Source organism: Perna viridis, chromosome 12 (genome assembly GCF_037379345.1).
Source record: "Perna viridis isolate PV_CMFRI_1.1 ecotype Kerala chromosome 12, ASM3737934v1, whole genome shotgun sequence".
In the NCBI taxonomy this organism is placed as follows: domain Eukaryota; kingdom Metazoa; phylum Mollusca; class Bivalvia; order Mytilida; family Mytilidae; genus Perna; species Perna viridis.
The window spans coordinates 6,285,844-6,311,019 of NC_142456.1; the positions used below are offsets into that span (position 1 = coordinate 6,285,844).

The 25,176-nt window shown below is 33.3% G+C and overlaps 1 protein-coding gene across 4 annotated transcripts; it reads right to left on the reverse strand.

Moving 5' to 3' along the window:
* Positions 1 to 1,298: 1,298 nt before the first annotated feature.
* On the reverse strand, positions 1,299 to 24,929 carry LOC148600989 (cationic amino acid transporter 4-like). 4 transcript variants are annotated; one of them, XM_088555478.1, is made up of 5 exons: positions 24,817 to 24,923; positions 18,512 to 18,592; positions 11,471 to 13,104; positions 6,636 to 6,744; positions 1,299 to 3,923 (listed from the first exon to the last, which is right to left on the reverse strand). In XM_088555478.1, exons 3-5 carry the CDS (start codon positions 13,085 to 13,087, stop codon positions 3,724 to 3,726), a joined length of 1,926 nt encoding a protein of 641 aa, XP_088411604.1. In that variant the 5' UTR covers positions 13,088 to 13,104; positions 18,512 to 18,592; positions 24,817 to 24,923; the 3' UTR covers positions 1,299 to 3,723. The 4 variants fall into 4 exon arrangements, with proteins under 4 accessions (XP_088411604.1, XP_088411603.1, XP_088411602.1 ...); XM_088555477.1 differs by lacking the exon at positions 24,817 to 24,923 and adding an exon at positions 19,900 to 20,382; XM_088555476.1 differs by lacking the exon at positions 18,512 to 18,592 and having other exon boundaries at positions 24,817 to 24,929.
* Between the last annotated feature and the right edge of the window lie 247 nt (positions 24,930 to 25,176).

A 25,176-nucleotide genomic window follows, 5' to 3' on the forward strand; every position in this document is an offset into this window, starting at 1 on the left:
AAAACATTCAGTTGAAATTTTCTAAGTATGTTTGTTCTTGATAGTCATAAATCTGCCTAAAGTTTGGCAGTTTTGGGTGATCTGGGGTCATTCCCCTGTCTATTATACATTGAAGCACTTCAGTACAGTGTTGATTATAAGCTGCATGTTTTGAAGACCAATGAAAGCAATCTGATATAAGGCCAGTCTGTTATTTAAGGTTAGTTTATTAAATAAACTTAAAACTTTATTGAAATTGATTTGATTTCGACGGATATGGGAGAGTAATCAAGGGAACCAAGCGGTAATCAAAAGAATGTAATCCAGGGACAAAGACCCGACATGGAAAACAGACATACACAACAAAGAACATAAAGTAACTAAAATCATACATACAAAGTAACAAAGTAACAAAAGCAAATGAGCAACTCGGACTCCACTAAAAACTGGGAGCATGGACCAAGTGTTAGAGAGCCTATTTGCAAGGGAAACTGCATGTGTAACAACAATTAAATGTACCTATCATAAAGAGCTGTGAATGTGTATAAGACAAATGGGACTGTAAATACTTCATTGAGTGATAGAGGACTAGGTCCTCATAATAGTTATCAAGTGAATTTAACCTTTGACCTTAGAGTTCTAGTGCGATACTGTTTAATTGTGATAGAGCAGTTAGGGGAAATAAATTGAGAACTTATTGAAATAAAAAAAAAAGAATTTAAGAGGGAACAATATTTATATACAGATATTGACAAACAGATTTTATCACATTTTTCCAAAATTCGTATAAGTAATAGTTCTCTGAATAATGAAAAGGGTCGCTATTTACATTTGCCAGTTGAAAGAGTAATCAAGGGAACCAAGGTTATAGCAGTCATCAAAAGAATGTAATCCAGTGTATAACCTTGGTCCCCTTGATTACTCTTTTTTATGTTTATTGATGTTTATACTATTAATTGATTGGTTTAAGATATATAAATGCATTCTTCAGCTGGGACATCATAATATTTCTTGTTTAACATACATTCTTGTATTGATATCTATCTGTAATATGTATGGCTATAGTTAACCTATATGTTTGTTTTATTGTTCCTTTATTTAATTGATGATGTGTTTGGTCTATAATTCAATACAATTTACATGTACTTAGTTTCTTGTATACAAACTTGAAATAACCAATATATCTTTTAGGAGTATTTGCTTATGAAATTAAAAGTATCAATATTGTATGTGTGTTTTTTGCTTTGATCTGTACAAACTTTTTCCACCAAATTTTAACTGGTTAAAATGTCTTTTTCGGAAGAACGTTTTAAAGAACATAGAGTCAAAATAAAATTTTATTCGAAACAAAAGTAAAACATCAACAATTCATAAACATTTCCACAACAAAGAACAACATTTTGTATATGATTTTTAAACATATTAAATCAAGCAGAATGCATAATATAAAATTCATGAGAGGGGGCTCAGTCATGTCAGACCCAAACTGTGGTCCAGCAATAAATTGAAACAAATTGAATTTTGACTTGTTTGCCCTCGATGGGACTTTTGGCATGACTAAACTTGTTCCCTATTGTTCTTCACATTTCTATCCTACAAGGTTAGGCCTAGCAATAAGTTTGAACTAACAAATTGAATTTTGGACTTTTCTAACTCGAATAATCAAGCCCTCATCGTCATCGATTCTCTCTGACTAACGAGGTTGTGAGTGGAATATAACGACTAAATTATTCGGGTTCGGACTTTTCTAGCTCTAGAAGATAGAAAAAAGGAACAGATAGAGGAAGTTGACTTAACTTTATACATTTTCGAAAAAAAAATTAATATCAGTAAACTAATCGTTTGTTTCTCTTCACAAGTCAGCCCTACAAGTACTTAATTTGGTTCCGCTATAAAATAACAATTTATATTTTGGATTTACTTAGCATGGAAGAATCTTTCGACATGACATACATTTACCAAAGTGCAATTCTTCTTTATACGAAAATACTGCATGTATCTTAACAATGAACAAGTTGTGTGCTTAACAACAGACAATGTATTTGGATATACACATCTTTGAATCAAAAGTGACCCAAACTATTTAATGCCACAAATGACTTACATTTAGCGAGGTAAATGTAATATACATGTATAAGTTACAGTAAATACAGACGGCAATGTACTTTGTACGTAAGCACGCATTTTGGACCATAATATTATATATAACTATTCATTTTCAATTAAGAATCACATCTCAATAAAAAAAAAAATAAAAAAAAAAAATAAAGTATGTAAGTCTCGTCATGTGACCCCGTAATTTCACGAGAATGGGTCCTAGTCTACTATTCAAAAGCATAGAGATTTGTCATTTACAGAGCATTGAGTTAAGTGTTAAGGACAAAACATCTTTTTGTGTAAATACCGACAAAATATGACAAATATCTATCTCTACATGATAAAGGTATTAAGATCAAACATAAAATAGAAGATTTTGCAATGTTATACAGAATTTCCGGTACCCGGAAGGGAACAATAAAATGCAGATCGGTATTCGGTTTTAAATACGTTCTACATCCAAAATTCCGGTAAAGAAAATGAAACTAGAACGAGACTTGCATACCCTATTCCCCAATTATTAAAACGGAGTGTCAAATTAGAGACACCAAAATCCAAAGACATGGTCAAAACGTGAAACAGAGACGACGCATATTCATAATTTGTAGACGACAAGCAAATAAAACACAAGAACTTGTGTTATCAACTCCGACAGATAAATGAGTGAATCAGGTGCTCCGGAAGGGTAACGATTATGTTATATCTAGCTCTAAAAAATCATCCGTTAGAGATCAAATTTTAAAGTTTAAGTTTTCTGAAAATGTAAATGTTTTTATGTAATATATTGTGATGGTAAGGATGAAATAAACTACATACAAAGCACTTCAAACTTTAAAATAAAAGAAATAACTCTTTGATCTGTGGATAATTAAACTGCTTTTTATGGAAAGTTGCATTTAATACATGCAAAATCTTTCGTAAATCGAAAAAAAATAATGATGACTATTTCATTGCAAAAAAAAAAATTGTTTATTCTGCAGAATCTACATCACACAAGAATGTATGAACATTTCTTCACAAAGTACGTAGGTACTAAATAATATTTAGTCTTTATTCATTCACATTGTCAAACGTATGTACCTGTTTCGCATAGATACACCCTATGTGATAAAGTTTACAGAAAATTGCACTTTTGTTGACTTGCAATGTGTAATAAATGTGGTATACATTTTGTAGTTTTTTTGTAATAATTGACGAAAAATGCGTCTAAAGACCGATAACTCAATTTTTATGTGTAATTTTTTATCGTTGCAATATCTGAAAATTATGAAAGTAGAATTTTGAAAATATTTAATAGATACTAGTAATCTATAGGACGTAGAAGATGAAGTATGAGTCCCTGAAATACTGATGGACTTCACATTTTATATTTTGGATTAAACGTGTTGTTCAGTCAATACAAACAATTCTAATCACTATTAGCTTTTTAAAAATAGACTTTTAAATTTTAAATATCATCCTTGTATTTTTATGGAAAAAATCAAGCTTTGAAGTCACGTGCCCAACAGTTCTGCCAAGAAATCGTTAGGACCTTAACAGTACATATTCCTAACATATTTATCATACCCTGTACATACATACATAACGTCTAAGACACATGTATCTGTCTTATTCCACCTCAGGTTTAGCTAAACAATGTTTCATTTTTTACATAGATCCGTAAGACTCTTGCATATGTGATTCGTCAGGAATCCGTCTTGGCTGTTGTTCTTTTATTTCCTCTTCTAATCTCGGCATTGGTGACGTCATTTCTGCGTCACCAGTAAAGCTAATCATCTGATCATAAGCCTTTGGTGGTTCTCTTTCCTTGCTATGCCACATACCATAAGAGAAGTATACTACCAAACCTGAAAGAATATAATTTATAAGTAAAAAAAAAGGTGAGCATGTTTTGAGTAAAGTATAGATTCATATCCATATAATGTACCCATAACTCGAAAGTCCAGAGACTTGCACAAAGCAATTAAAAAAAAATACAGAAGAGCATTATATAGGCCTTCAATGAGCGGTGATAATTTTCTCATATACAGTCTGCTTTCGATCCGCGCCTAAAATGATTTACATAGTTTTAGAAATCTACATCATCAATTCATTAAAAAAGAGGCTCCCAGGAGCCTGAATCGCTCACCTTGTTTCAACGACAAAAACAAAGGGTTGTCTGACAATTTTGACCCAATGAAGACTTTGGTAGGACTTATCATGAGGATCATTTCATCAATTGAAAGTTTCTTTCTTTCTAATATGGTTTTCAAGATATTGGCTAAAAACTGTTAAAAACACCATATTTTGCAGAAAACCCTAAGGAAAGGAATTTTCATACACATTTGGTGCTAATCGGTCAGACAGTTTCAGAGGAAAAAAATTCTTAAAGAAATAACATTAAAAAGAGCAATTGATTAACGTTGAAAAAGGGCAACAACTCCAACATGGCTTATCAGATTAAAACGAAAATTTGACCACAGATATGGAACAGTTATTCAAAGTTTGGTTTTAATTGGTCAAGTAGTGGCAGATGAGATGAGCCAGCTGAGCTAAAAATGTATTTAGACTTAAAACTCAACAAAACATGAAAATATGTTAAAAGTGTACAGAATTGAACATATCGATTTTTTTTTCCGCGAATCGTTGTCATCTTAGAAGCCTTTCGGAACGCCAAAGTTACACATGTTCAAACAATTCTACCTATCCCTAAATAGTTAAATAGAAGTCTCTTGAAGAATCATGCCAATTCTGTAATATGTGATACACCCCCAAAAAGATGCACATTTTAATTCTGGTAATTAAGCTGTTTTACACATGTAGGCCTACATAACGAATCGTACAACTATTCAAACCAATCTGTATGCTCTTAGGAGATAATCCACATTGAAAACTCAACAGTTTATATTGTATTTAGTTTCATTTACAGAGTTATTTCCTTTAACTTTGAATTTTACAGTACATTACTACCTCCTAAGAATAAGGATTATATAAAAAAAGCACATGTTTATTTCTGTAATAACTATAACATTTTAAACAAAACATTAAAAATAAAAATATGTAGGCTTTCCAAACATGAATCACATTTTGCGTGATTCTTACCTGGGGCGTTACTTAAAGACAGGTTCAATTCATTAAAGATATGGGCAATTTTAATTCACTCTATCTTCAAATGAATTGAACCTATTGTTCAATGAATTTAACCTATCTTTAATTCAACTGAATTTGCATCTTTGAATTTTCTGATCTTCATTTATTTTAAGATAGATATAACTATTTAAATATATGTTAAATAGACGGTCCATACTTATTGTATACCTAGATTTTTGACAATTTTTGGGGCACATGTATATGCACCCAGATATATTTTGGAAACAAATAAATTGATTCTTATATGAAAAAAACATCATGATATGTATTAAAAGTACATACAGTATTGCAGGTTAAAAACATCTACTTCGAGACAAAAGTAATGAATAACGGATACTTCATAAAATAAGAAGACTTGACGAGAAACTCAAATTGGCTTTCGTATTCTGAAATTGCAATCGGTGATCATCGACAGAATGTATACTATCAGAAATTTACATTCGATGATTAACACAGTTTCGTGATTCTGGATCATGGAAAACAATAACATCTAATACCACCGACAGGGTTATGTGGGTAAATTGGGCAAGACAAATAGCCTAAACCAGCTACTTTATCAACATGCTTTATATGTTACATTTGTGTAGCTGTCAGTGTAACAACAGCCATGATCTTAACGTCTCAGAAACCCCTGCGCGTCTGAGTTCAGCAAGAGGTCATATATGTTAGGAAATAAATCTTATTTACTGCCAGCCAAGTAGCGAGCCGTTTATCAAGGTGAGAGGACATCTCTGTCTAGATTGTTACTGTATATACATTTTGTATGCATAGGCGTAGGAAGCAAAACCTTATTGGTACTGTTTTGGGTATAGGAAAACGAGGCCTTACCGCAATAATGTAAAAAATATTGGTACGACCGGAGCAGTACCAACCGTACCGGTTCCTACACCCATGATTTGTGTACTTGTAGTGAGGACTTGACTCACAGCAGGTCGTACAAAATGTATACATGGAATAACGAGCCAGATACCAAACAGAGTTTAACTGCTAATATTTAGCCATTTTTTGTCAGATTTTCGGACTCCTAAGGCTTATCCAATTCATATCATGTGTCTTTTCATAATTTCATTAAACACTCCTTAATCTGTTATTTGAGAAGTTGAAATCCTTGTTATTTCTTCGGGGTTTTTAAATGATAAAACTTATTAAGACAAAACCGTGTAAACAGAACAATCAAAGAATTTAGAGTAAGTACAGGTACATATATAAACATGTTCATACATGTAGTTATTAGATATGAAATGTTACATTTGATTTACTCAAGAATACTGAATTATAATATAGTGTTAATTACATGTATGTAGGTTACAACAATAAATGACAATTCTCTCATACATGTAGAACGAAGGTGTTTGAATTAGGTTTTATATACTGCAGGTCATTGATTATAGCTGAGAAGGCGTTGATATATATAACTTAATAGATCTTACCTACGGCGAGCCAAATGGCTAGCCGAACCCACGTTAGAGGGTTTAGCGTCATCATGAGACAAACATTACAGAACATGCTAAGACATGGTATCAGTGGCACAAATGGCATCTGTAAAAGTAAAAGTACATCTCCTATTATACAAACTTACTGGGCTAATAAATTAGAAAATTTACAATGTTGTTACAAAAATGTAGTTGTATGTCTACATACATGTTTAACATGCAGTGTGTTTCTAGCTAAACAGTTAATTATAATGTACATATGCGCAGACTTAGAAAGTGTGCTTATTCTCCTACCACATATGGTGAAAAATTCATCAGAAACTTGCCATAAAACCCGGAGTGGTATTTAGGTGCAACTAGAGAAAAAATGTTTTATACCTAATGTATTCACGTACTGTATTGTTAAAAGTTAAAAAATCTTACTCATTTATAATTCTCTACCAATGTCATGTATATTTTGTTATTTGAACTAACATTTTATTACATGAAATTTGATGAATAAATGATCTCGATCGTAATAGCCTTATCTCTCGTTTACGCAAGTAGAACTAATTAATAAGTCTCCTTAAATATGGTGGGAAATGTGAAACAAATATGTTCTATCGTGGATGTGTTGTACGGGTCAATAGTCGTAACTCCGTTTTATTTTGCTAAAATTTCTTTAAACAATATTTTATTATACAGGTAATCGTAATTGTACATGTAAGCTGATTTTGTTATGCCGGAGAAGAAAGTTCGAGTAAATCACATCTGTACAATATAATAAAGCATAAATTTACCAATCTGTAATGTTACTGTCCTTTGCTATGCGTTGATAAAAAACAATGTAACACTAGTAGTACTATGACAATAAAGTTGAAAAGATAGCACTTTCCGTATATCCGTTACACTATTCATTTTTTCATTAAAAAGCTAAGACAACGTGGATTCGAGGATATAATTTTACTGTCTTTGTGGATATAAATCACAAAAATTCCCCCAAAAAACATCCTTCGTAACGCAGTGCTAACCAATCAAACGCACGATATCAGTGACACTGACAAACAGCTGACGATTCCTATTATACTTGGTATAATGTCGTTTTCGTGTTAAGACTATGTAATCAATATTTGAACTCATGTGGTAATCATGACCAACTAAGGGTTTTTTTTAACATCCTTGGATATTATTTGTTCATGAAAACTATTTTTGTACTATAGTAAGCTAAACCTTTTTATGTAATTATCACAGTAGCAACTTTTTTTTATATAAGGTTGAAATGTACCCCCACCCCCGCTCTCTCTATGTCATGAAGCATTATTAACAAGGTTTTGTTGTTTCAATACAGTCGACAGTGTCATGATCATGAAAATTATGTCTGTATACTTGAAAAAGTAAATGAAATTTTATTTCATGATCACAGTAGCAATTTAAAATATGGATAGAATGTATGTACACCTGCAGTACCCACAGGACGAGAGATAGAATGTATGTACACCTGCAGTACCCACAGGACGACAGCATTTGCAATAAAGGAGTATGATAAAATGACTTCTATATTTTTATAATTGCGTTTCAATACCTTATTTGAACATGATTTCAATGTGAATAATTTACCTTTCAGAGTAGTTGACAAGTTCTTAATATTATACATCTGTATACCCTTTACAATACGTTCGTCAACATTTTTTTCTATTAAATAAAAACAATTAAGACCCTGCGGTACCCCTGTCCATCTCAACTGGAAGCTGTTAAATCAGTTCTATGGATGGGCTATGTAAGTTTATACTCTGTAAAGGGTTTTTTTTTTAAGAAAGTTGAGTATTTATATTGATATATGTTTTATATATTTTTAATACTACATTTTGTATATTTTCTAATATTTCGTGTGATGTACAATTTAAAGAGAGAATCTAGATTTGTTAGATATAAATCTGACTATGATATTCCTCGGACACTGCAGGTCTCGATTTCACAAAAAGTCTTAAGTGTTGATCGTAAGTAATGACGTCATAAACTAAAATATCTATATACACAACAAACCCAAACAATACAAAACAAGACTGACTCTTCTTACTAACACATTTTTGAAACCCTGGAATTCAATCACATTTATTCCACAAAAAAAAAAGACTGTACCCTGGAATTCAATCACATTTGTTTCTAAAGAAAACTGTACAATTCAATCACACAGAACGTAATGGAAAGTTCTGTCCTTAAAGAAAAAAGTCTCTTGAGCATTGTTAAGAAGCTTCACTTAATTAAGCTAAGTTTTTTAGCAGTATAACATTATTTTACATCCTACGTATAAATGGTAGCGTAGGTTTACAGGATATTAAAAATAATATGTCTGTTTCCTGTCACCCTACCTACTCCATTTTTTCTTGTGCGTACTTAAAACATTTTACATGGCGATTTTGGCTCAAGCAGTGTTAACGTCTAGATCGTTTTCCCATTAACTCATTTAGAAAAAAATATTTTACCGTACACCTATCCTAATTTGTCTTGTAGGTAGCAGGAAACAACACTATACTTTTGTTTGGCCTGAGAGATGAAATAGACAGCATCTATTGATTTAATGCCAAGGTAATTATTATCTAGTTTGTCTCTGCCACTAGTGACAAGAAATCAGCTTCCTTTCTTTGTTTTTTTATGACTTGAAGTAACAAGTAGAAGTTTTTATGTGAATTATTGTTTTCTTGCGGCATGATTCATGGTTTGAATCAAAACCATAGTTTCAGAAGTTATGTCACCTTCCAAAGTCTTTATAAACATCAGACATTATGTGATACATACACGTAAAAAAACATTTACAATTCACATTTATTACTAAACCTGTACAATTCACATTTATTACTAAACCCATACAATTCACATTTATTTTTAATCAGAAACAGTTCCAGACCACATTAACAGTCTTTGTTAGTCATATAGTTGTTGCACTTTATTAAGCTGTAAAAGGGAGACGAATGTACATGTATGCTTGTCTCCAAATAACAGACCTTCATACAGAAAAGACTAAACAGACAAAATTATTACCTATGATTTTCACATGAAATTTACGTGGTTTAAATCAGAATTTTGCACATAAAATTTGTGACAGATTTCACGTGAATGTCATTACAACATTCCACATGTAGTTCATGTTAAGTGAATGAGTAATCAAGGGAACCAAGGTTATAGCGGTAATCAAAAGAATGTAATCCAGGGACAAAGACCAGATATGGAAAACAGACATTCACAACAAAGAACATAAAGTAACTAAAGTCATACATACAAAGTAACAAAAGTAAATGAGCAACTCGGACTCCACTAAAAACTGGGAGCATGGACCAGGTGCACCGGTAGGGTAGGCGTCCTCTGCTTTTCTAGAAACATCCGCTGAGTTGCTCATAAAAAGTCAAGTCCGGGGTAGACAAACGAGGAAAGGAAAACTATAACCCGTTGAATACATCAGTTTTCATGGTGCAGATGGATACACCATAACGATCCACGAGTTCATGATGACGACCATAAAACTTTTGTAGTGATGACTTCAATCTTATAGCAACATAACCCTGTTCCAGAAGCCTATTTCACGTGAAAGTCAAGTTAATTTCATGAATTTGAGGTTAACGTGAAATTTCTTGATTTACAAGAATTTTACGTGAACAGAGCAATATTTGCACATGTATGTAGACAGAAAAAAAATATATAGTTTGTTCGTTGGGTTTTTTTCAGCACCTTGTACAAGTGTATCACCATAGGCAGTGTGTGAATTTTATATGGATCGGTACTAAATACGTGTAGTTTCCCCTGCTTCCTATACAGATGTATATCTATTAGAATAATTTGGCTTATTTGCCCATTATATCTATAACAAGCCAGACTGGGACTATTATTAACTTTCATTCACAATCAGTAATACAATTTCCTCAATACTTCTTCATTTAATGTAATTCCAATATGGTCTTAATATGATTAAAATTTTGTGGAACAAATATTCTATTATGATATGCATGTATTAACACAATCATTGTACAATTGTATCATCGACAAATAACAATGTATCTTAAAGACAAAATTGCAAATTCAGAAAAGCAAATTCAATTGTATGTACAATATTTCGCTTGTTGTTATATGTCAAATGCTTTAACACATGGACGGACATCAATACTATTGTCGATTGAGTGAACGAAGAATTCATGAAAATCAAAATTGTTCAAAAAGTAGAGGTCACCTTTATCCCTCAATATTGGATACGACTTGCACTATACAGTACACTCTTTTGGTCCATGGTGTACAACAACAGCGCTCATAAGAGACTTCAGTAAATCAAATTATAAAATACAAAATGGACACAAAAAAAAAGAATAAAAAAAGACACCTTACAAATTTCTCACGTGGGACCGATATATACATGTAAAAATAGTGCAGATCATTTGCTGAGTACCTCGACGGGTGTTTCTTGAAAAGCAGAAGGTCTTTCCTACCGGTGCACCTGGTCCAGTTTCCCAGGCTCCCAGGTTTTAGTGGAACCTGGTTTGCTCATTTACTTTTGTACATGTGCGTGTAATTTCATGATCTTTTTTTGTTGAGTGTCTATTTTCATTGTCTAGTCGTTATCATTGAATTGCATTTTTACTGCTACTGATTGAATACTGGTTTCCTTGATTTTCCTTTTAATTTAATTAACATCTAGATTCACAGACGCTTGTTTGTAAATTGACGTGAAAATACCTATGTTTTGAATCTTTTCTCAATTATCTGGTGTCAATACCACACAAACAAGAAAGACAAAGAAAAGGTCAACCAATAAACTTCTTACGGTTAACAACAGACATGTAACTGTTACTTCTAGTTCCTGTACTCACCTGGAAAGTTAGGAATGCATCATTCTTCTCATGTGCAATCATAATGAGGTAGCACAGTACTATAAATCCCGCAAAAATAATGGCCAACAGAATGGCCCACCACACACCAGCCCTCAGAAGGTCAAACCCAGCAATAAGAATCGCACAGAAACAGACTATAAAGACAATCATGGAATAAGTAGCATAAAGTGCAGCATGGCCAGCTGGTGCGGATTTCAAAATAGGTAGATGTCGAAGTTTCTCTTTGAGTCTACCAAAGTCATCGTGGCTTTTGGATTTCTTAATTATTGAACTTTCTTCTGATGCACCAGTTGAGTTTGCATCGTCTTCCTCTTCCGGTTTCAGTTTGAACTGACAGTCTTCAACAGACTGGTATCGAACTATTATTACCGCAGCTGCGACTATCGTATAAGCTAAAAGTGTTCCGATTGACATGAACTCAACTAATGTTTCAATTTCGAATAAAAATGCCATTAAAGATGACACTATTCCAAATACTACAATGCATACAATAGGTGTCTTTGTTTTCGGATGCACATAACCTAATATCGAAAATAGTAGCCCATCGGAAGACATCGCATAAACAGCACGTGTAACAGAGTATGCCGAACCAAGCAACGAAGTAGTCAAGCCAAAGAGTGTTCCTATAGCGACAATGACTTTGATCCAGTGAGCACCTCGTGAAGCAAATGCTACCGGGAATGCAGCAGTAGTTGATATTTCATCGTATGGCGTCATTAGAGTCAGTGAGATTGTTGCCAAAATATATATGAGTGACACAATGGATAATGCTAGTGTCGTCCCGAGAGGTATCGACTTCTCCGGGTGTTTAGCCTCTTCTCCGGCGGTGGCAATTCCTTCGAACCCAATATACGCAAAGAAACATGTAGCCGATCCACTAAGAGTTCCACCGAATCCGTATGGAAAAAATCCGTTTTTAGCAGGGCTTGTCCAGTTGCTAATGTCAGCAAAATAGAAACCTGCACAAATAAGGAATGTAATTACAATTATATTGATTAGCGTAAAAACGCTATTGAAATTCATGGTAAATTTGGCCCCTGTTGCTACAATTATGAAAACAACTATGGAAATCGCAAAAGCAACGAAGTCTGGGTATTCTGAAATCCATGGCGAGCCTCTTTCTAAATAACCAATACCTTCTATGGTACCATTCCTAATAGCACCGTCAAAGACAGCATCTATTGCACCGCTCCAAGCCCGCGCTACGGACGACACTCCTAGAAGATGTTCTAAGACAATATTCCATCCGATAATAAATCCCATAAGTTCTCCTATTGTGACGTAAGTGTAGGAATAAGCTGATCCTGCTTTTGGTACTTTTGCTCCAAACTCTGAGTAACAAAGAGCAGCAAGTAGTGCCACAAAACCAGCGAAGAGGTACGACAAAACGGTGGATGGTCCGGCTAGTTTCTTGACCACAGTTCCGGTCAATACATATATTCCAGCTCCAATCATATGACCTATCCCTAGCAACGTGAGATCGAAAGTGGTCAAGCACCTTTTCAATGGTGTTTCGTACATATCATCGGTCATCTTTTTCTTTCTGATCATTGCAGACTTAGTCCCTCTCAGGCAGTCCTTGAACCGCGAACTCATGGTTGCCGATGTTTGTTCTAAAAAATAAAGATATGTTTTAGTTGAATCGTCATAATTGCATTGCCAGTTTATTCATATGCGCGGATATTGTGTGCTTAAAATACAGACACGACGGGAGCTACCATTGACTTCCATTGGTTGGGATGGACTGTGATTACATGATTAAATTGGAAATAAAAAAATCCTGAAAATAAATATTGGCCATTTAAACTCATGACTGCGTTGAATTCTAGAGCAACCAAATTCAAAGGAAAAACCTATGCAAGGAGTGTCTAACATTTTTTCCTTCAAAAACTGTATGTACATGTACATGCATTGTTTACTGTAAAATTGATACTTATAAAATCTTTCGCTTAAAACCATGTACAAACAAGTCATAAATGAGTCCATGAGGTGTGACAGGATGGATCCAGAGATTTTAAAAAGGTGTTGGTTTCAGAGGTGTTTCAGGCTAAATTATGTTCCTATCCCCCGAAATTAGCAATGTTTTCTACCAAAAGTTGGTCAGACTTTGGATTCGTAACTGCCACTGAAATTCATATATGTATGTTAAAATTCATGTATGCAAGTAAATGTACGCCAAGTCCTATGAATGAAATACTTTTAATTAATTTGTCAAATTTTGGTGACATTCAATATTAACTCTGTTTATTAACATGCCAATGATCCCCAACTTTACAATGAAGGATTAAACATGTAACGTGAATACACAAAATATCTTTTATTAAAAATAAATTGATGTTTTTAACAGAGGGGAATTACGTGTATTAACGAATTTCAAAGAAATCTTTATAAGGTCGTAAAAACATTCACAAAATGTTTCAACCGATACCAGGAAGTCATTCTCAAATACAGATCACAATATTCTATTTGTTTTGTTTTTGTTTTTGTTTTTTTTTTTAATTTCATTGCGCACAGTCTGTACAAACATATACATAATATGTATATAATATATTAACTCTTAAAATGGTAATTTAAGAAAGGGGATTTGCAAAAATTAGAATTACAAATTAAAATTAGAAAGAGTTATGTAAATGATTAATACTTGTGGTATCTCCCGCCCTATATTTCATGGTCATAATTATTCTTCAAAAAGCACGGAAAGCTCAATACTCATCCAATAAGACGACTAAACTGTTGTTAAATCGTTAATGATAGCATTTTTGTATTAACATTGATACGCTCATAGGGTCTTTACATAAAAAGTAGCACGCAATATTCTAAAGTAGATTTCGGCATGACCCGGGTTGTGTACTTTTTGTTTGATTTATGATGTACCGTAGTTCTCAACCTCACATAGGAAGAACTGGCATTGATACTTCATACAATGATGACAAAACTTTTTTGTAGGTTTAAACTGTTTTAAAGCTGGCATGTCAGTTAATTGCTACTGGCCCTATATTTATATAGTTGTGGCCAGATTCAAAAGGGGAAGAGGTGTTCTGATCACGACTTTAACCACGCAGCATTTTAGCGCCTGTCCCAAGTCAGAAATTTCTTGTCTGTATGTCCTGTTTCGTTTTCACTTCAGTTAACTTTTTGTCGATGGAGTCTATGAGGGCAACCATTTTAATGTACTAGTGTACGTGTATAATGTTTATTCGGAACCAGCTGCAGCCTGCCCTGTGAAAAGTGAGGGTTTCCTCGTCGATCATTGATGGCCCATGATGGCCTTACATGTATTTATTGCATTTTTCATCCCTGTGGGGTTGTTCGCTCTTTGACAAATTCATTCTCGTAATATATGTACTACATGTTACTGCAAACTGTTACGTAAAATGACAAAAAAAAAAAACAAATATATACAAAATGTACATCTGATACACATTAGTACAGGTGATTAATGGCTGTATTTGAACACATTGTCGCAGTGTATTGGTTTTCACAGCAAAAAAAAAAATGAAAATAAAAACAATATTCAGCAAAGACTATGTAAATTCCAGTTTGCAATAAAATATTTTCTTTAATTATATTTAGTAAAAAGCAATATTAAGCTCTTACAGCTTATAGAATCCCGCAAAGTGTATTATGTTGTGTACAAGTTGGAATTTCATACAAGTTATTGTGTACAAGTTGGAATTTCATACAAGTTACACATGTACAACATGTAAAAATTTATTGTGCCTGTTGAAAAATGTATGACACGAAAATACAAATTGTAACCTATACAATTATTTCTGTACATGTTGCTCCTTGTACAACCTTTATCATGAAATTGGTTGCAATTTATACAAACCCTTTCATTACAGGATTACTATTTGAATTCAAAAGTTTTGCTTCCAGTTCTAAGTTAATTATTAACATTGAAAGTAATAATTTGAAAGATGTGTCAGTGTAAAAATAACAAATTAAATGATTAACAAATCTAAAATCTATAACTAAAATGTTCAAACTAAATTGTGCTAATCAATCACTTTTGAATAGACGTCAATATTCAGTCAGTTAGGGCTGAGCAGTAGTTGTTTGAAATAATAAGACACCTTCATGTAACACTATAACGATAAGGAAGTTTTTCATCTTCAAGATGTCATTAGAAAAGGTCGAAGATGAGCTCTCTCGGGCAGTGTTCTTGATGTTACAAGCAAATTCATATCAACTATCCAAACATCACACAAATAACAAAGAAAAAGTTAAGTGTGTTATCTTAAGGAGGTAGGCCTAGGGTAAAGGACATAACTCATGAAGTCAATGATATGTTTGTATCATATTCAATTTCACCATAGCCTGTCAAGCTTTCATTTGAAACCGAATGAAATCAGTCCAGGTTACTTTGATGCTTACATGATATTGATGTAAAATGCTGAATACAAACGTTCCAATGATTTTTAAGAGTTGTTTCCCTTACTCTAGGTCTACCTCCTTAAGTGTTGGTGATAACGCAGTCATCTCAATTCCATCAACTGACAGTCAGCTGATCAGAGGAATGTTGGATGTGTTGTAATGAAGGTGAATCGACATGGAAGTTACAAAGTAGGAACTAGAGTAGGACAGATTAAAGGATACATGAGTAGGTCACAGATCATAGTTACAAGTGTGAAATTGAATACTGTTACAGTTGATGGTGTAGTTTGAGAGCGGAGTAAGATGTCAATGAGTGGTTGGCAAGGGTTTTTTCTATTGTCACTTTATAAGTGGGGCAGCTGTAAGACGTGGGGCTGTAAATGCTATGAGACTAAAGCACCATGTAATTCCAATTCCAAGTGTCATGCATCCTGTCTAAACCGAATGGTAACAAATCAGAAAACCTGTCTAAACTGAACACTAACAAATCAGAAAACCTGTCTAAACCGAACAGTAGTAAATCAGAAAACCTGTTTTAACAGAACACTAACAAATCAGAGGCCAGTCTACACCGAACACTAACTAATCAGACAACCTGTCCTAACAGAGCACTAACAATTCAGAAAACCTGTCTCAATCAGACACTTTTTAAATTTCTATTAACACAGTTTAAAGTATAATTATGTATTTTACATCTTGGTTAACCTACCGCCTGTCGAACTAATTTTAAAATCCAGAAGTGTTCCGGGTTAGACAAGTTTCACTGTATACTTAAATAATAAAGAAATCCGCATCAACATATTTCCGACGAAGTCAGAGGCCTGTCTACACCGAACACTAACTAATCAGACAACCTGTCCTAACAGAGCACTAACAATTCAGAAAACCTGTCTCAATCAGACACTTTTTAAATTTCTATTAACATAGTTTAAAGTATAATTATGTATTTTACATCTTGGTTAACCTACCGCCTGTCGAACTAATTTTAAAATTGAGAAGTGTTCCGGTTTAGACAAGTTTCACTGTATACTTAAATAATAAAGAAATCCGCATCAACATATTTCCGACGAAGTCGGTACTGAGTTAATTCGCTTTGACATCAAGTACTTTGTTATATATCATAGAAATTTAAATATAACAGTTTATGAAGAATTTCTTGCCTGAATATTGTTTTTTGTTTATACCCTTGGAGAAAATTCTACAAGTACATGTACATGCAGCGTTAATATCGCTCTCTTTGCAAAATTTTATCGACAAAGGTCGGACATATATCATTTAGATAACCACCTGCTATGTTATGTTAGGGTAAGGTTTGGAGACAAGTAAAATGGTCGTGCACGTCTCCGTGTGTTTCAATTCAGAATACTATCATTTTATGAAGTACCAGTCCATGTAAAACTCAGAAGCTACCCCAATAGAGGTGATTCTTCGGTGTACAAAAGCTACATTTTTACGTAATAATAGCCCTTTCTGCATTTACATGTAGATCTGCCGTTTTGACGTAACCCAAATAATTCAGTCGTAATATTCCACTCATTATCGATCGCTACCTCATGAGTCGGGGAGAATCGATGACGGTGAGGGATTGAATTATTCGCGTTAAGGAACACCATACATTGATTATATTGAACTCCCACTAAAATCAAACAAATCATTCCAATTCAAAATCGATAACCTTTTCAAAGTGCCAATTGCATACACAATCTCTATAATATTTATCTCGAAAAACTGCAACAAACGAATGTCAACCTAAGAGCTGTTATGTTTTGAATAAGAAATAAAAGTGAATTCGGTGGGTTTTTGACATGCATCAGACAGCCTCCTGTCTGATTATTATCAAGATAAAGACTGCTTCTTAAATAAATTTACTACTTTTCATGGCATCGGTATATATGTGAATGAGAAAGACTTAGCCATAGTATACTCGCTATGATGGTGAAAGTTACATGTACACGTAGTAGGTACCAAGCCCATATATAGTCATCAATGTAGGACTACATGTATTCTTTAATGTAGGACTACATGTATGTCTTTAATGTAGGACTACAAGTATGTCTTTAAAGTAGGACTACATGTCTGTCTTTAATGTAGGACTACAAGTATGTCTTTAAAGTAGGACTACATGTATGTCTTTAATGTAGGATAATAACAAAATTACTTAACTTAGTTGCACTCTAGGTAATTGTCAAAAGAAATTGCCAAAAAGGAATCCGGTTTACAGTTGATGACAATATCAAGACAAAAACCACAAAGTTGAATGCAATCGTAAAAAAACACAAAGTTGAATGCAATCGTAAAAAACCACCAAGTTGAATGCAATCGTACAAGTACTATTTCTGACTGTTCTCTTGATTACTCTTTGACATTTCTGATGGAAGTGCTGGATTTAACCTAGTTTTACAGCGTGCTAAGCCTCCCGTTCACATTACGATTAAATCAGAAGGTATACACATGTACTTAATATGTTTATTCGAATCACGCAAAAGAAAGATTTTTTCTAAACACAGATAGTTTTACATTGTTTCTGAAAATGAAAGTATAAAAAAGTTTGAAACAAAAAATGAGGGTTAATTTGTGGGTAAAAACACAGATGGGAACATAAATTAGACCCTTTAAAGAACTTAAAATAAATTAACTTGGTACCTATATTACTTTGTCAAGTGGAACCAAAGTTGGCTATTTGTAGAGGCTCTTTCACACACCATTCCTGTCTAGGTCCAACATCTACAAAGATGTGTTCTTTTATGGTTAGAATGACAACTTTGAGCGACCGCATCAACCGTTGTGCTACTGGGGTTACAAAAAGGTATCCTTATTGAGGGTATTGAACAACAACCCTAGTTCTAAAACGATGGACGTAATGTGATGGCATAAACTCACTTAATCTTTTGGCCAATGTGAGCTAAAAACAGACGAAGTGGGAGAGACACATAAAATATCAAAACACCTGAAACAATACAAAGTATGCAAGAAAAAAATGTGAAGCACGAGCTCCGCAAAAAAAAAAAAAAAAACTGGGCCTGGACGCAGATGCTCCGAACTCGGTTAAAACGGAGAGTATAGTGTTTTTGTTCTATATTATGTTTTTTTTATTAAAATTCTTACTGAATCTACCCAAGAAATATTATTAGTATTATTGCGTAAGGTTTTCCATATTTACTTAGTTAATGGTCCGAGGCCAGCCATATTGGACTGAGGCGTAGCCGAAGTCCAATACTTTTAGCCGAGGACCAAAAACTCAGCCGATGTGGAAATAACCTGAAGCAAGTATACCTTTATTGACTAACTAGTCCAATACGTTATATTGGCCTAGGCCAATATGGATTTTAACCAGGCCAATATGACGTATTGGATGAGAAAAAGCCGTATTGGGCGGCCAAATTCGGTATTGACGTACTTTTGTATGTTGCATTGTATTGACAGCTTTGATCATATTTAGGCTAAAATTCGAACGCTAGTCAATAATGGGTTATATTGATTGATAAACCATTCAATAAATTAATCAGCTGAGGTTTTGCAGAAAAAAAACCTTTTATACAGGATTCTGCAATAATAATAGAAAATGTTTCTGTTTCTAAAGTGCGAACACCGATTCCGAAATATTTGCATAACCAAAAGATTGCATTGTATTATATGTTTATATACGTTAAAAATCGTAATTAAATATAAGCAAAATAAAACGACAATTAAGTTCGGAGCTACTCACATATTGGTTGAAAATGTACATATACTAGTAAACACGAGTTGGCTCGTTAAATATTTGTGTCATATTATTAAGTAGTCAATTTTAACAGTATTTGAACAATATATATAACAGGTACATGTATGACTGTACTATGTGAGGACATTGACAATAATTGTTTTTAATTCGCGTTTGATTTGACCAACAATTGATCATTTCACTACAGAATTGTACCATATGGTAACTATTAATCTGATTCAGTTATCACTGCAACATCAATAATGCTATCAGGACTGTTCATCATTTTATCATGCTAACTACCTACATCAATAAAACATAAATATTTTACCTGCCATGTCACGCTCAGGTAAATCCACGGATTAAAACGCCAGACTATATCCAGCAAGATTCGTCGATTGTCTCTCTTTGTAATTATAATAATTCATACTTCTAATCCTAACCGATTCTTTATTTGAATATTGATCGCTGTCAGAGATGTCAATTTCCTTTAGCATTGACAATTCTGGGATTTCACGACATTGATTACTGTTATTTAGCATCGATCCATTCTCTTTAAGTAGTGTCACGATTAGTAGTAAATGATGTAATTGGACCCAGTAGACATTATGACAATTACTTCGTCGCGCGCTAAAATTCGTTGTGTATTCGTCATCTTTTAGACCATTCAATTTTTTTTTTTTTATCTCTGGGCTTCTTTACAGACAAGAAATACAAGCAGTATAATACATGTAGCTAGTAGATAAGGGAATGTAAGATATAAAGGAAATGTGTAACTGATAACTAAACGTGCAAACGTGAACATAATCAAGGAATGTATATTTTGTAATATAAAGTTCCTAACATGAAAACACATTTCATCAATAAAAAAAAAAACAAAAAAAAAAAAAAAACGCCAAAGTAAGCGATCAAGAAAACAATGTTTTGGATCAATGTAATTAACTGGTTGATAGTTCTACATGCACTATATAAAGGTTCTGTATATGTACACACACAGGGGCTTGCTTCCACTATCAAGTACATGTATGCAGCCCACCATTTTGAAAATTTTGTGGTACATGTGTAAGTGATGACCCGGGATGCCCTACCTATAATTGTCTTCTTTCTGACATAGTATTAAATGTACAGTGTAAAGTAGTATGTCCATGAAACGATTGATTATCTGTATATTTTGAAGTTTATAACAAGCCTTAGAAATAAACGTGTTCCTTTATTGAAAATACGTGATCGGGTATTACTTTAAGGTAATACCCAAGTATTGTGAGATCAATTTTTTCTTTCGTGTGCATGGAATGGAAAGAATATGACACATGTATAAACCATTTGAATATCTTCAAAAAAAGTTCAATCGGAGCTAAAACATAACCGAAAAAACGGAAAATAATCGTATTACATTTTACACGTGGCCAACAGTCAGTGCAGTTGTAATAGTGGACAGTATACATGTACGTAGTAATCAAATTAAAGCGAGTGGGCAATAGACAACACGCGAACATAGTACATTGCTTTGCGCCATATTTGGTTACAGAGACATGGCATTCTTTTGCACGTCAGAGTTCTAGTGGCCTCGATCTGATTAAATACCAGTAAGAATCAGTTATAATTTCATTGAAATGCACTGAAAATGAACATTTCAAGGGCAGATAACTCAGTAAAAAAAAAACCATTTTTCTAGCTTTCAAAAATTCTGAGCAATCCAGTGGTGCAGAGGTTAATGGTTTTATTCAAATAAGAAAGCATCTCTGAGTGAAATTATATGGTAAGATCGGTGGGTCTTTTGACATGCATCTTTCTGATTTTTTTCCCATTTTGACTGATTTTTATATAAAAAAAAACAATAACAGTAAACTGAAAAAATCAGAATGATGAAACTAGTGAGATAACGTGGCTGTCCTCTTACATGCTGAAATAAATTGTATATGTATGTAGGTCGAAGTGTTGCCTTTAGCTTTAAAATTGTGTGTTCATATATCAAATTGATGATATATAATTACTCATATCCATTTTGACAGACATTCATATTTTATTTGTAAAAGCTAGAAGTTTGAAAATTAGCAAAAAAATTCTAGCTACAATCCTTGCCAGCTCGCTATTGATCTCGCTAGCTTGATAGGGTGTCGTGGGGGGATTTGGTCTTTCTGAATTGCCAATAGCCCGAATTCACTGTTGTGCACTATTTAAATAGTTACATGTACATGTGTGTATTTGAGGCATTATTTGATAGTAATATAGGAAGCTTTTACTTTTTTATGTAAAGAATAAAAATCAAAAGTATGCATGTTTTTCCATTAAAATTCTGTGCTAAATTATCATTTAGAGTTGATTTGCACTCGGCTTTGGATAATTGCTTATTATACTTGGGCGACATTTTTTGTCTTTGGAGATGGTAATGTTGTGTTTAGGTTTGGTTTTAGGTTTTATGTTTGTATGTATTTTCGATAAAAGGTTCTGTAGAGTTCATATTATAAAAATGGAATTCGTATAGTATTGATATTTTTAGGTCTTGAATAAATCAAAATAAAAAAGTGAGCTTACATGTATCATACTTGTACATGGCTACACTTTACCTTCAATTCAAGTTAAATCATCGCGTTGATTATATAATCAATGCAGTTGCAGATGTCAAACTTTTCCTTTGTGTGATATTTCACGAGTTTCAATGCACCAAACGTATTACATGTAACAGTCAATTACTACTACATCCATAATTATCGATTCTTTTCTTAAAATGTTGTATGAAAGGAAATCACAAAACAATGCAAAATATTGACATTTTTACAGAAGTGTATAATTATGTGAATTATTCCTTGTTTTACAAAGTCAAAAACATGTAGTCCATGGGTTGGGAGGGTTCACCATGCACCCCGACTCATCAACTTCATATGATGATTATACCTCCCATTACCGAATCAATTTGTCGCCAAAGTATATTTTTGAATTGTTTTTCAGTATAAGCCTATATTTGTACCCCACTGTCAAAAAACCAAGACTTTTAGACTCAATTGTTCGACCGTCTTAGTCTTCCTAGGAAAGCTAAATATATATAGATATCACCGTGTCATTTTGTAGCCCAATGTCTCAGCAAGATTTTTTCATGAACAATTTTTTTTTGTGGTTTTATCACGAAGAAACGGAATTTACATATCGAATGATATTAAATTAGAGACGTTTGGTTGATCAATAATTGAAAAGTCGAATTTATGCGACATTTTATGGGAAAATCGAAAATCCCATTTCTTACATCGTTTGATAAATTTTGACTATGACATCAAAAGAATTTCAGAAGTATTAATTGTGATAGTACTAAACAGAAAATACCATATAAACCTTTTTTTTACTGAAGCACACTCTAGGAATTTTGAAATTGAAAAATATGAAAATTTGAGCGATTTTTCGTTGGTTTAGGTGTACATATATTTTAATTTCCTTCCAAAATCCTAAGTATTACCGCAGTATTGTTGGTTCCATTGACAAGCTAAGATACAAGTACTTGGCTGTCTGATGATACCTAGAAGTATTTATGTCAATTTACTTCGGTAAGTACAAAGTTAAAAGTTAAAAAGAAAAAAAGATATGGATCTTTGGCTCAATGAGGTAAAAAAGTGACAAAAATACAAAAATGCTTCAGTATAGTTTTTGGTGTAAAAATGGTTCGTCAGTGGGAGGTATAAGGGTACCTGAAAATCATATTTTGGTTGATGAGTGGGGATGCATAGGAGCTTACCTCAGCCCACGTACTAAATGTAGTGATTCGTATAAAATTAAACCCAGCTTCTGAAAAGACAAAAAAGCCTGCACTTTTTACAGCTTTAATTAATTTTCTCGCTACATTTAATACGTTTTCTCAAATAGAATATCCATAAAGCATTCCTTAAATTATTTATAAAATACATGTATACCTACATACATGTACTGTAAAGGTCATTAGATAGACCATTTGCCTTTACTGCGAGTAGTCGATGAGCATGTGTGACCTCCGCGAAGTATCACATGGAGAAGAACATAAGACTTTTGCTCACGGTAGTATAATAGTGGGCACGCAGAAAGACCAGTCCGCAGGTACAATGTATGACAAAATAATCTATCCGATCAGGATATTGTTTGCCTCAGCACGCGATATTTCTGTCCTGGGAAATCTTCTCAAGTGTATTATACATTTGTCACGACAGCTATAGACCGGTAAAACTTCGATGTTATAATGTATTAAGAGTTGACTTTAAGAATTTCTTCGTAATTTAGAAAGACAAGCATTAAACAGTATTAGATTAACGATACAATTTTCATTTATTTAGGAATTAATGTGAGAAATGCCTCTGATCATGATAAGTCCATTAAAGTAACGAGCGATGATTGAGTGAATGATTTTACGCGACGTTATCCATTATCAAACGATGTTTAACTTGAATAATGTCAGAGAATTTCGAAAGGTCTGCCTTCAGCGGTTAGTAAGAGAGGAAACGAACGACTGCCGCTGCTTAGAACTAGGGAATATATATTTGACATTCAATGAATGTGTTTTTCCGGATGGGAATTGCATATCGATATTAAGAGAAGTGTATGTCCAAGGGATGGAATACGGGAAAACATTTTCTAAACTTACCTAAATTTAAAGTTTCTAGGTAACAAAGGCTCATTAGATGACCTGCTATTAAAAGAGTGATGAAGGGATCTAAGATTCCATCGGAAATCATTAGATTGTAATCCAGGGATAAAGACCAGACGTGGAGAACAGACACACACAACAAAGAACATAAAATAACCAAAGTAATACGTACAAAGCAACAAGTGTAAATGAACAATTCGGACTAAGAAACACGTCCTGTGCACTCATGCAAAGTTTCTAGACTCGGAAATCTATATCATGACATGTGCAAAATTAATGAATATTAGATGCCGTAACATTCTTCGACAAACATGTTTCTGCCTCGGCTACAAATAACTTTTCTGGCTTTGGACTTGAAATAAAATTGGTGTTGGTCAAGATAATGTTGTGTGACACTTGTAAGACAGGGTTATTGCATGAACATTCATTTGGGGAATATTTTTGTCCCGGGTACAAATTTATCTGTATCAGCATATTGAATATATTGAATATGTAAATTAAAGACAGCTAAATGAATGTTCAATTTTGTACAGTCCCTTAACTTGATATAACAGTAAATCATACATGTAAATAATACCTTTTAGATTGATATTATAAAAAGCGTCTATGTGTGCAGTTATACAGAGAAACATATTGTATACTCACTTGTTCAGTATTTACCGTTTATTGTTCATTCAAGCCATTTTTCTGGACGCTTGTCATCAATAACAAATGCCACGTCAATATGTTGAAATGATAGTTCATAATTTGTATGTAACGTCTCGCTTGAAAACGTACACTTTGTGGTGCTTTAAATTAAAATATCTAAAAGGCAACTATAAAAAGAATTTCGTGTTTTACCTTGAGCTATACATGTATTTATTTCATTGATTTTCTAATTTAAAAAAATTAGATCACTTCGTACACAGTTAATGCATTGATTATACTTAACACAACAACCCCTCCCCCAACCCCCCAAAATACCCAGTAAAATTCGATATTGTATAAACCATTTTTCTTTTTACA

Bases quoted from the DNA above. Each gene is read 5' to 3' on its own strand.
- LOC148600989 (XM_088555475.1), bottom strand. The intron at 6,745-11,470 runs GTGAGTACAGGA...TTACTTTTACAG, and splicing joins ATGCATTCCTAACTTTCCAG to ATGCCATTTGTGCCACTGAT. The intron at 3,924-6,635 runs GTAAGATCTATT...ATATTCTTTCAG, and splicing joins AGCCATTTGGCTCGCCGTAG to GTTTGGTAGTATACTTCTCT.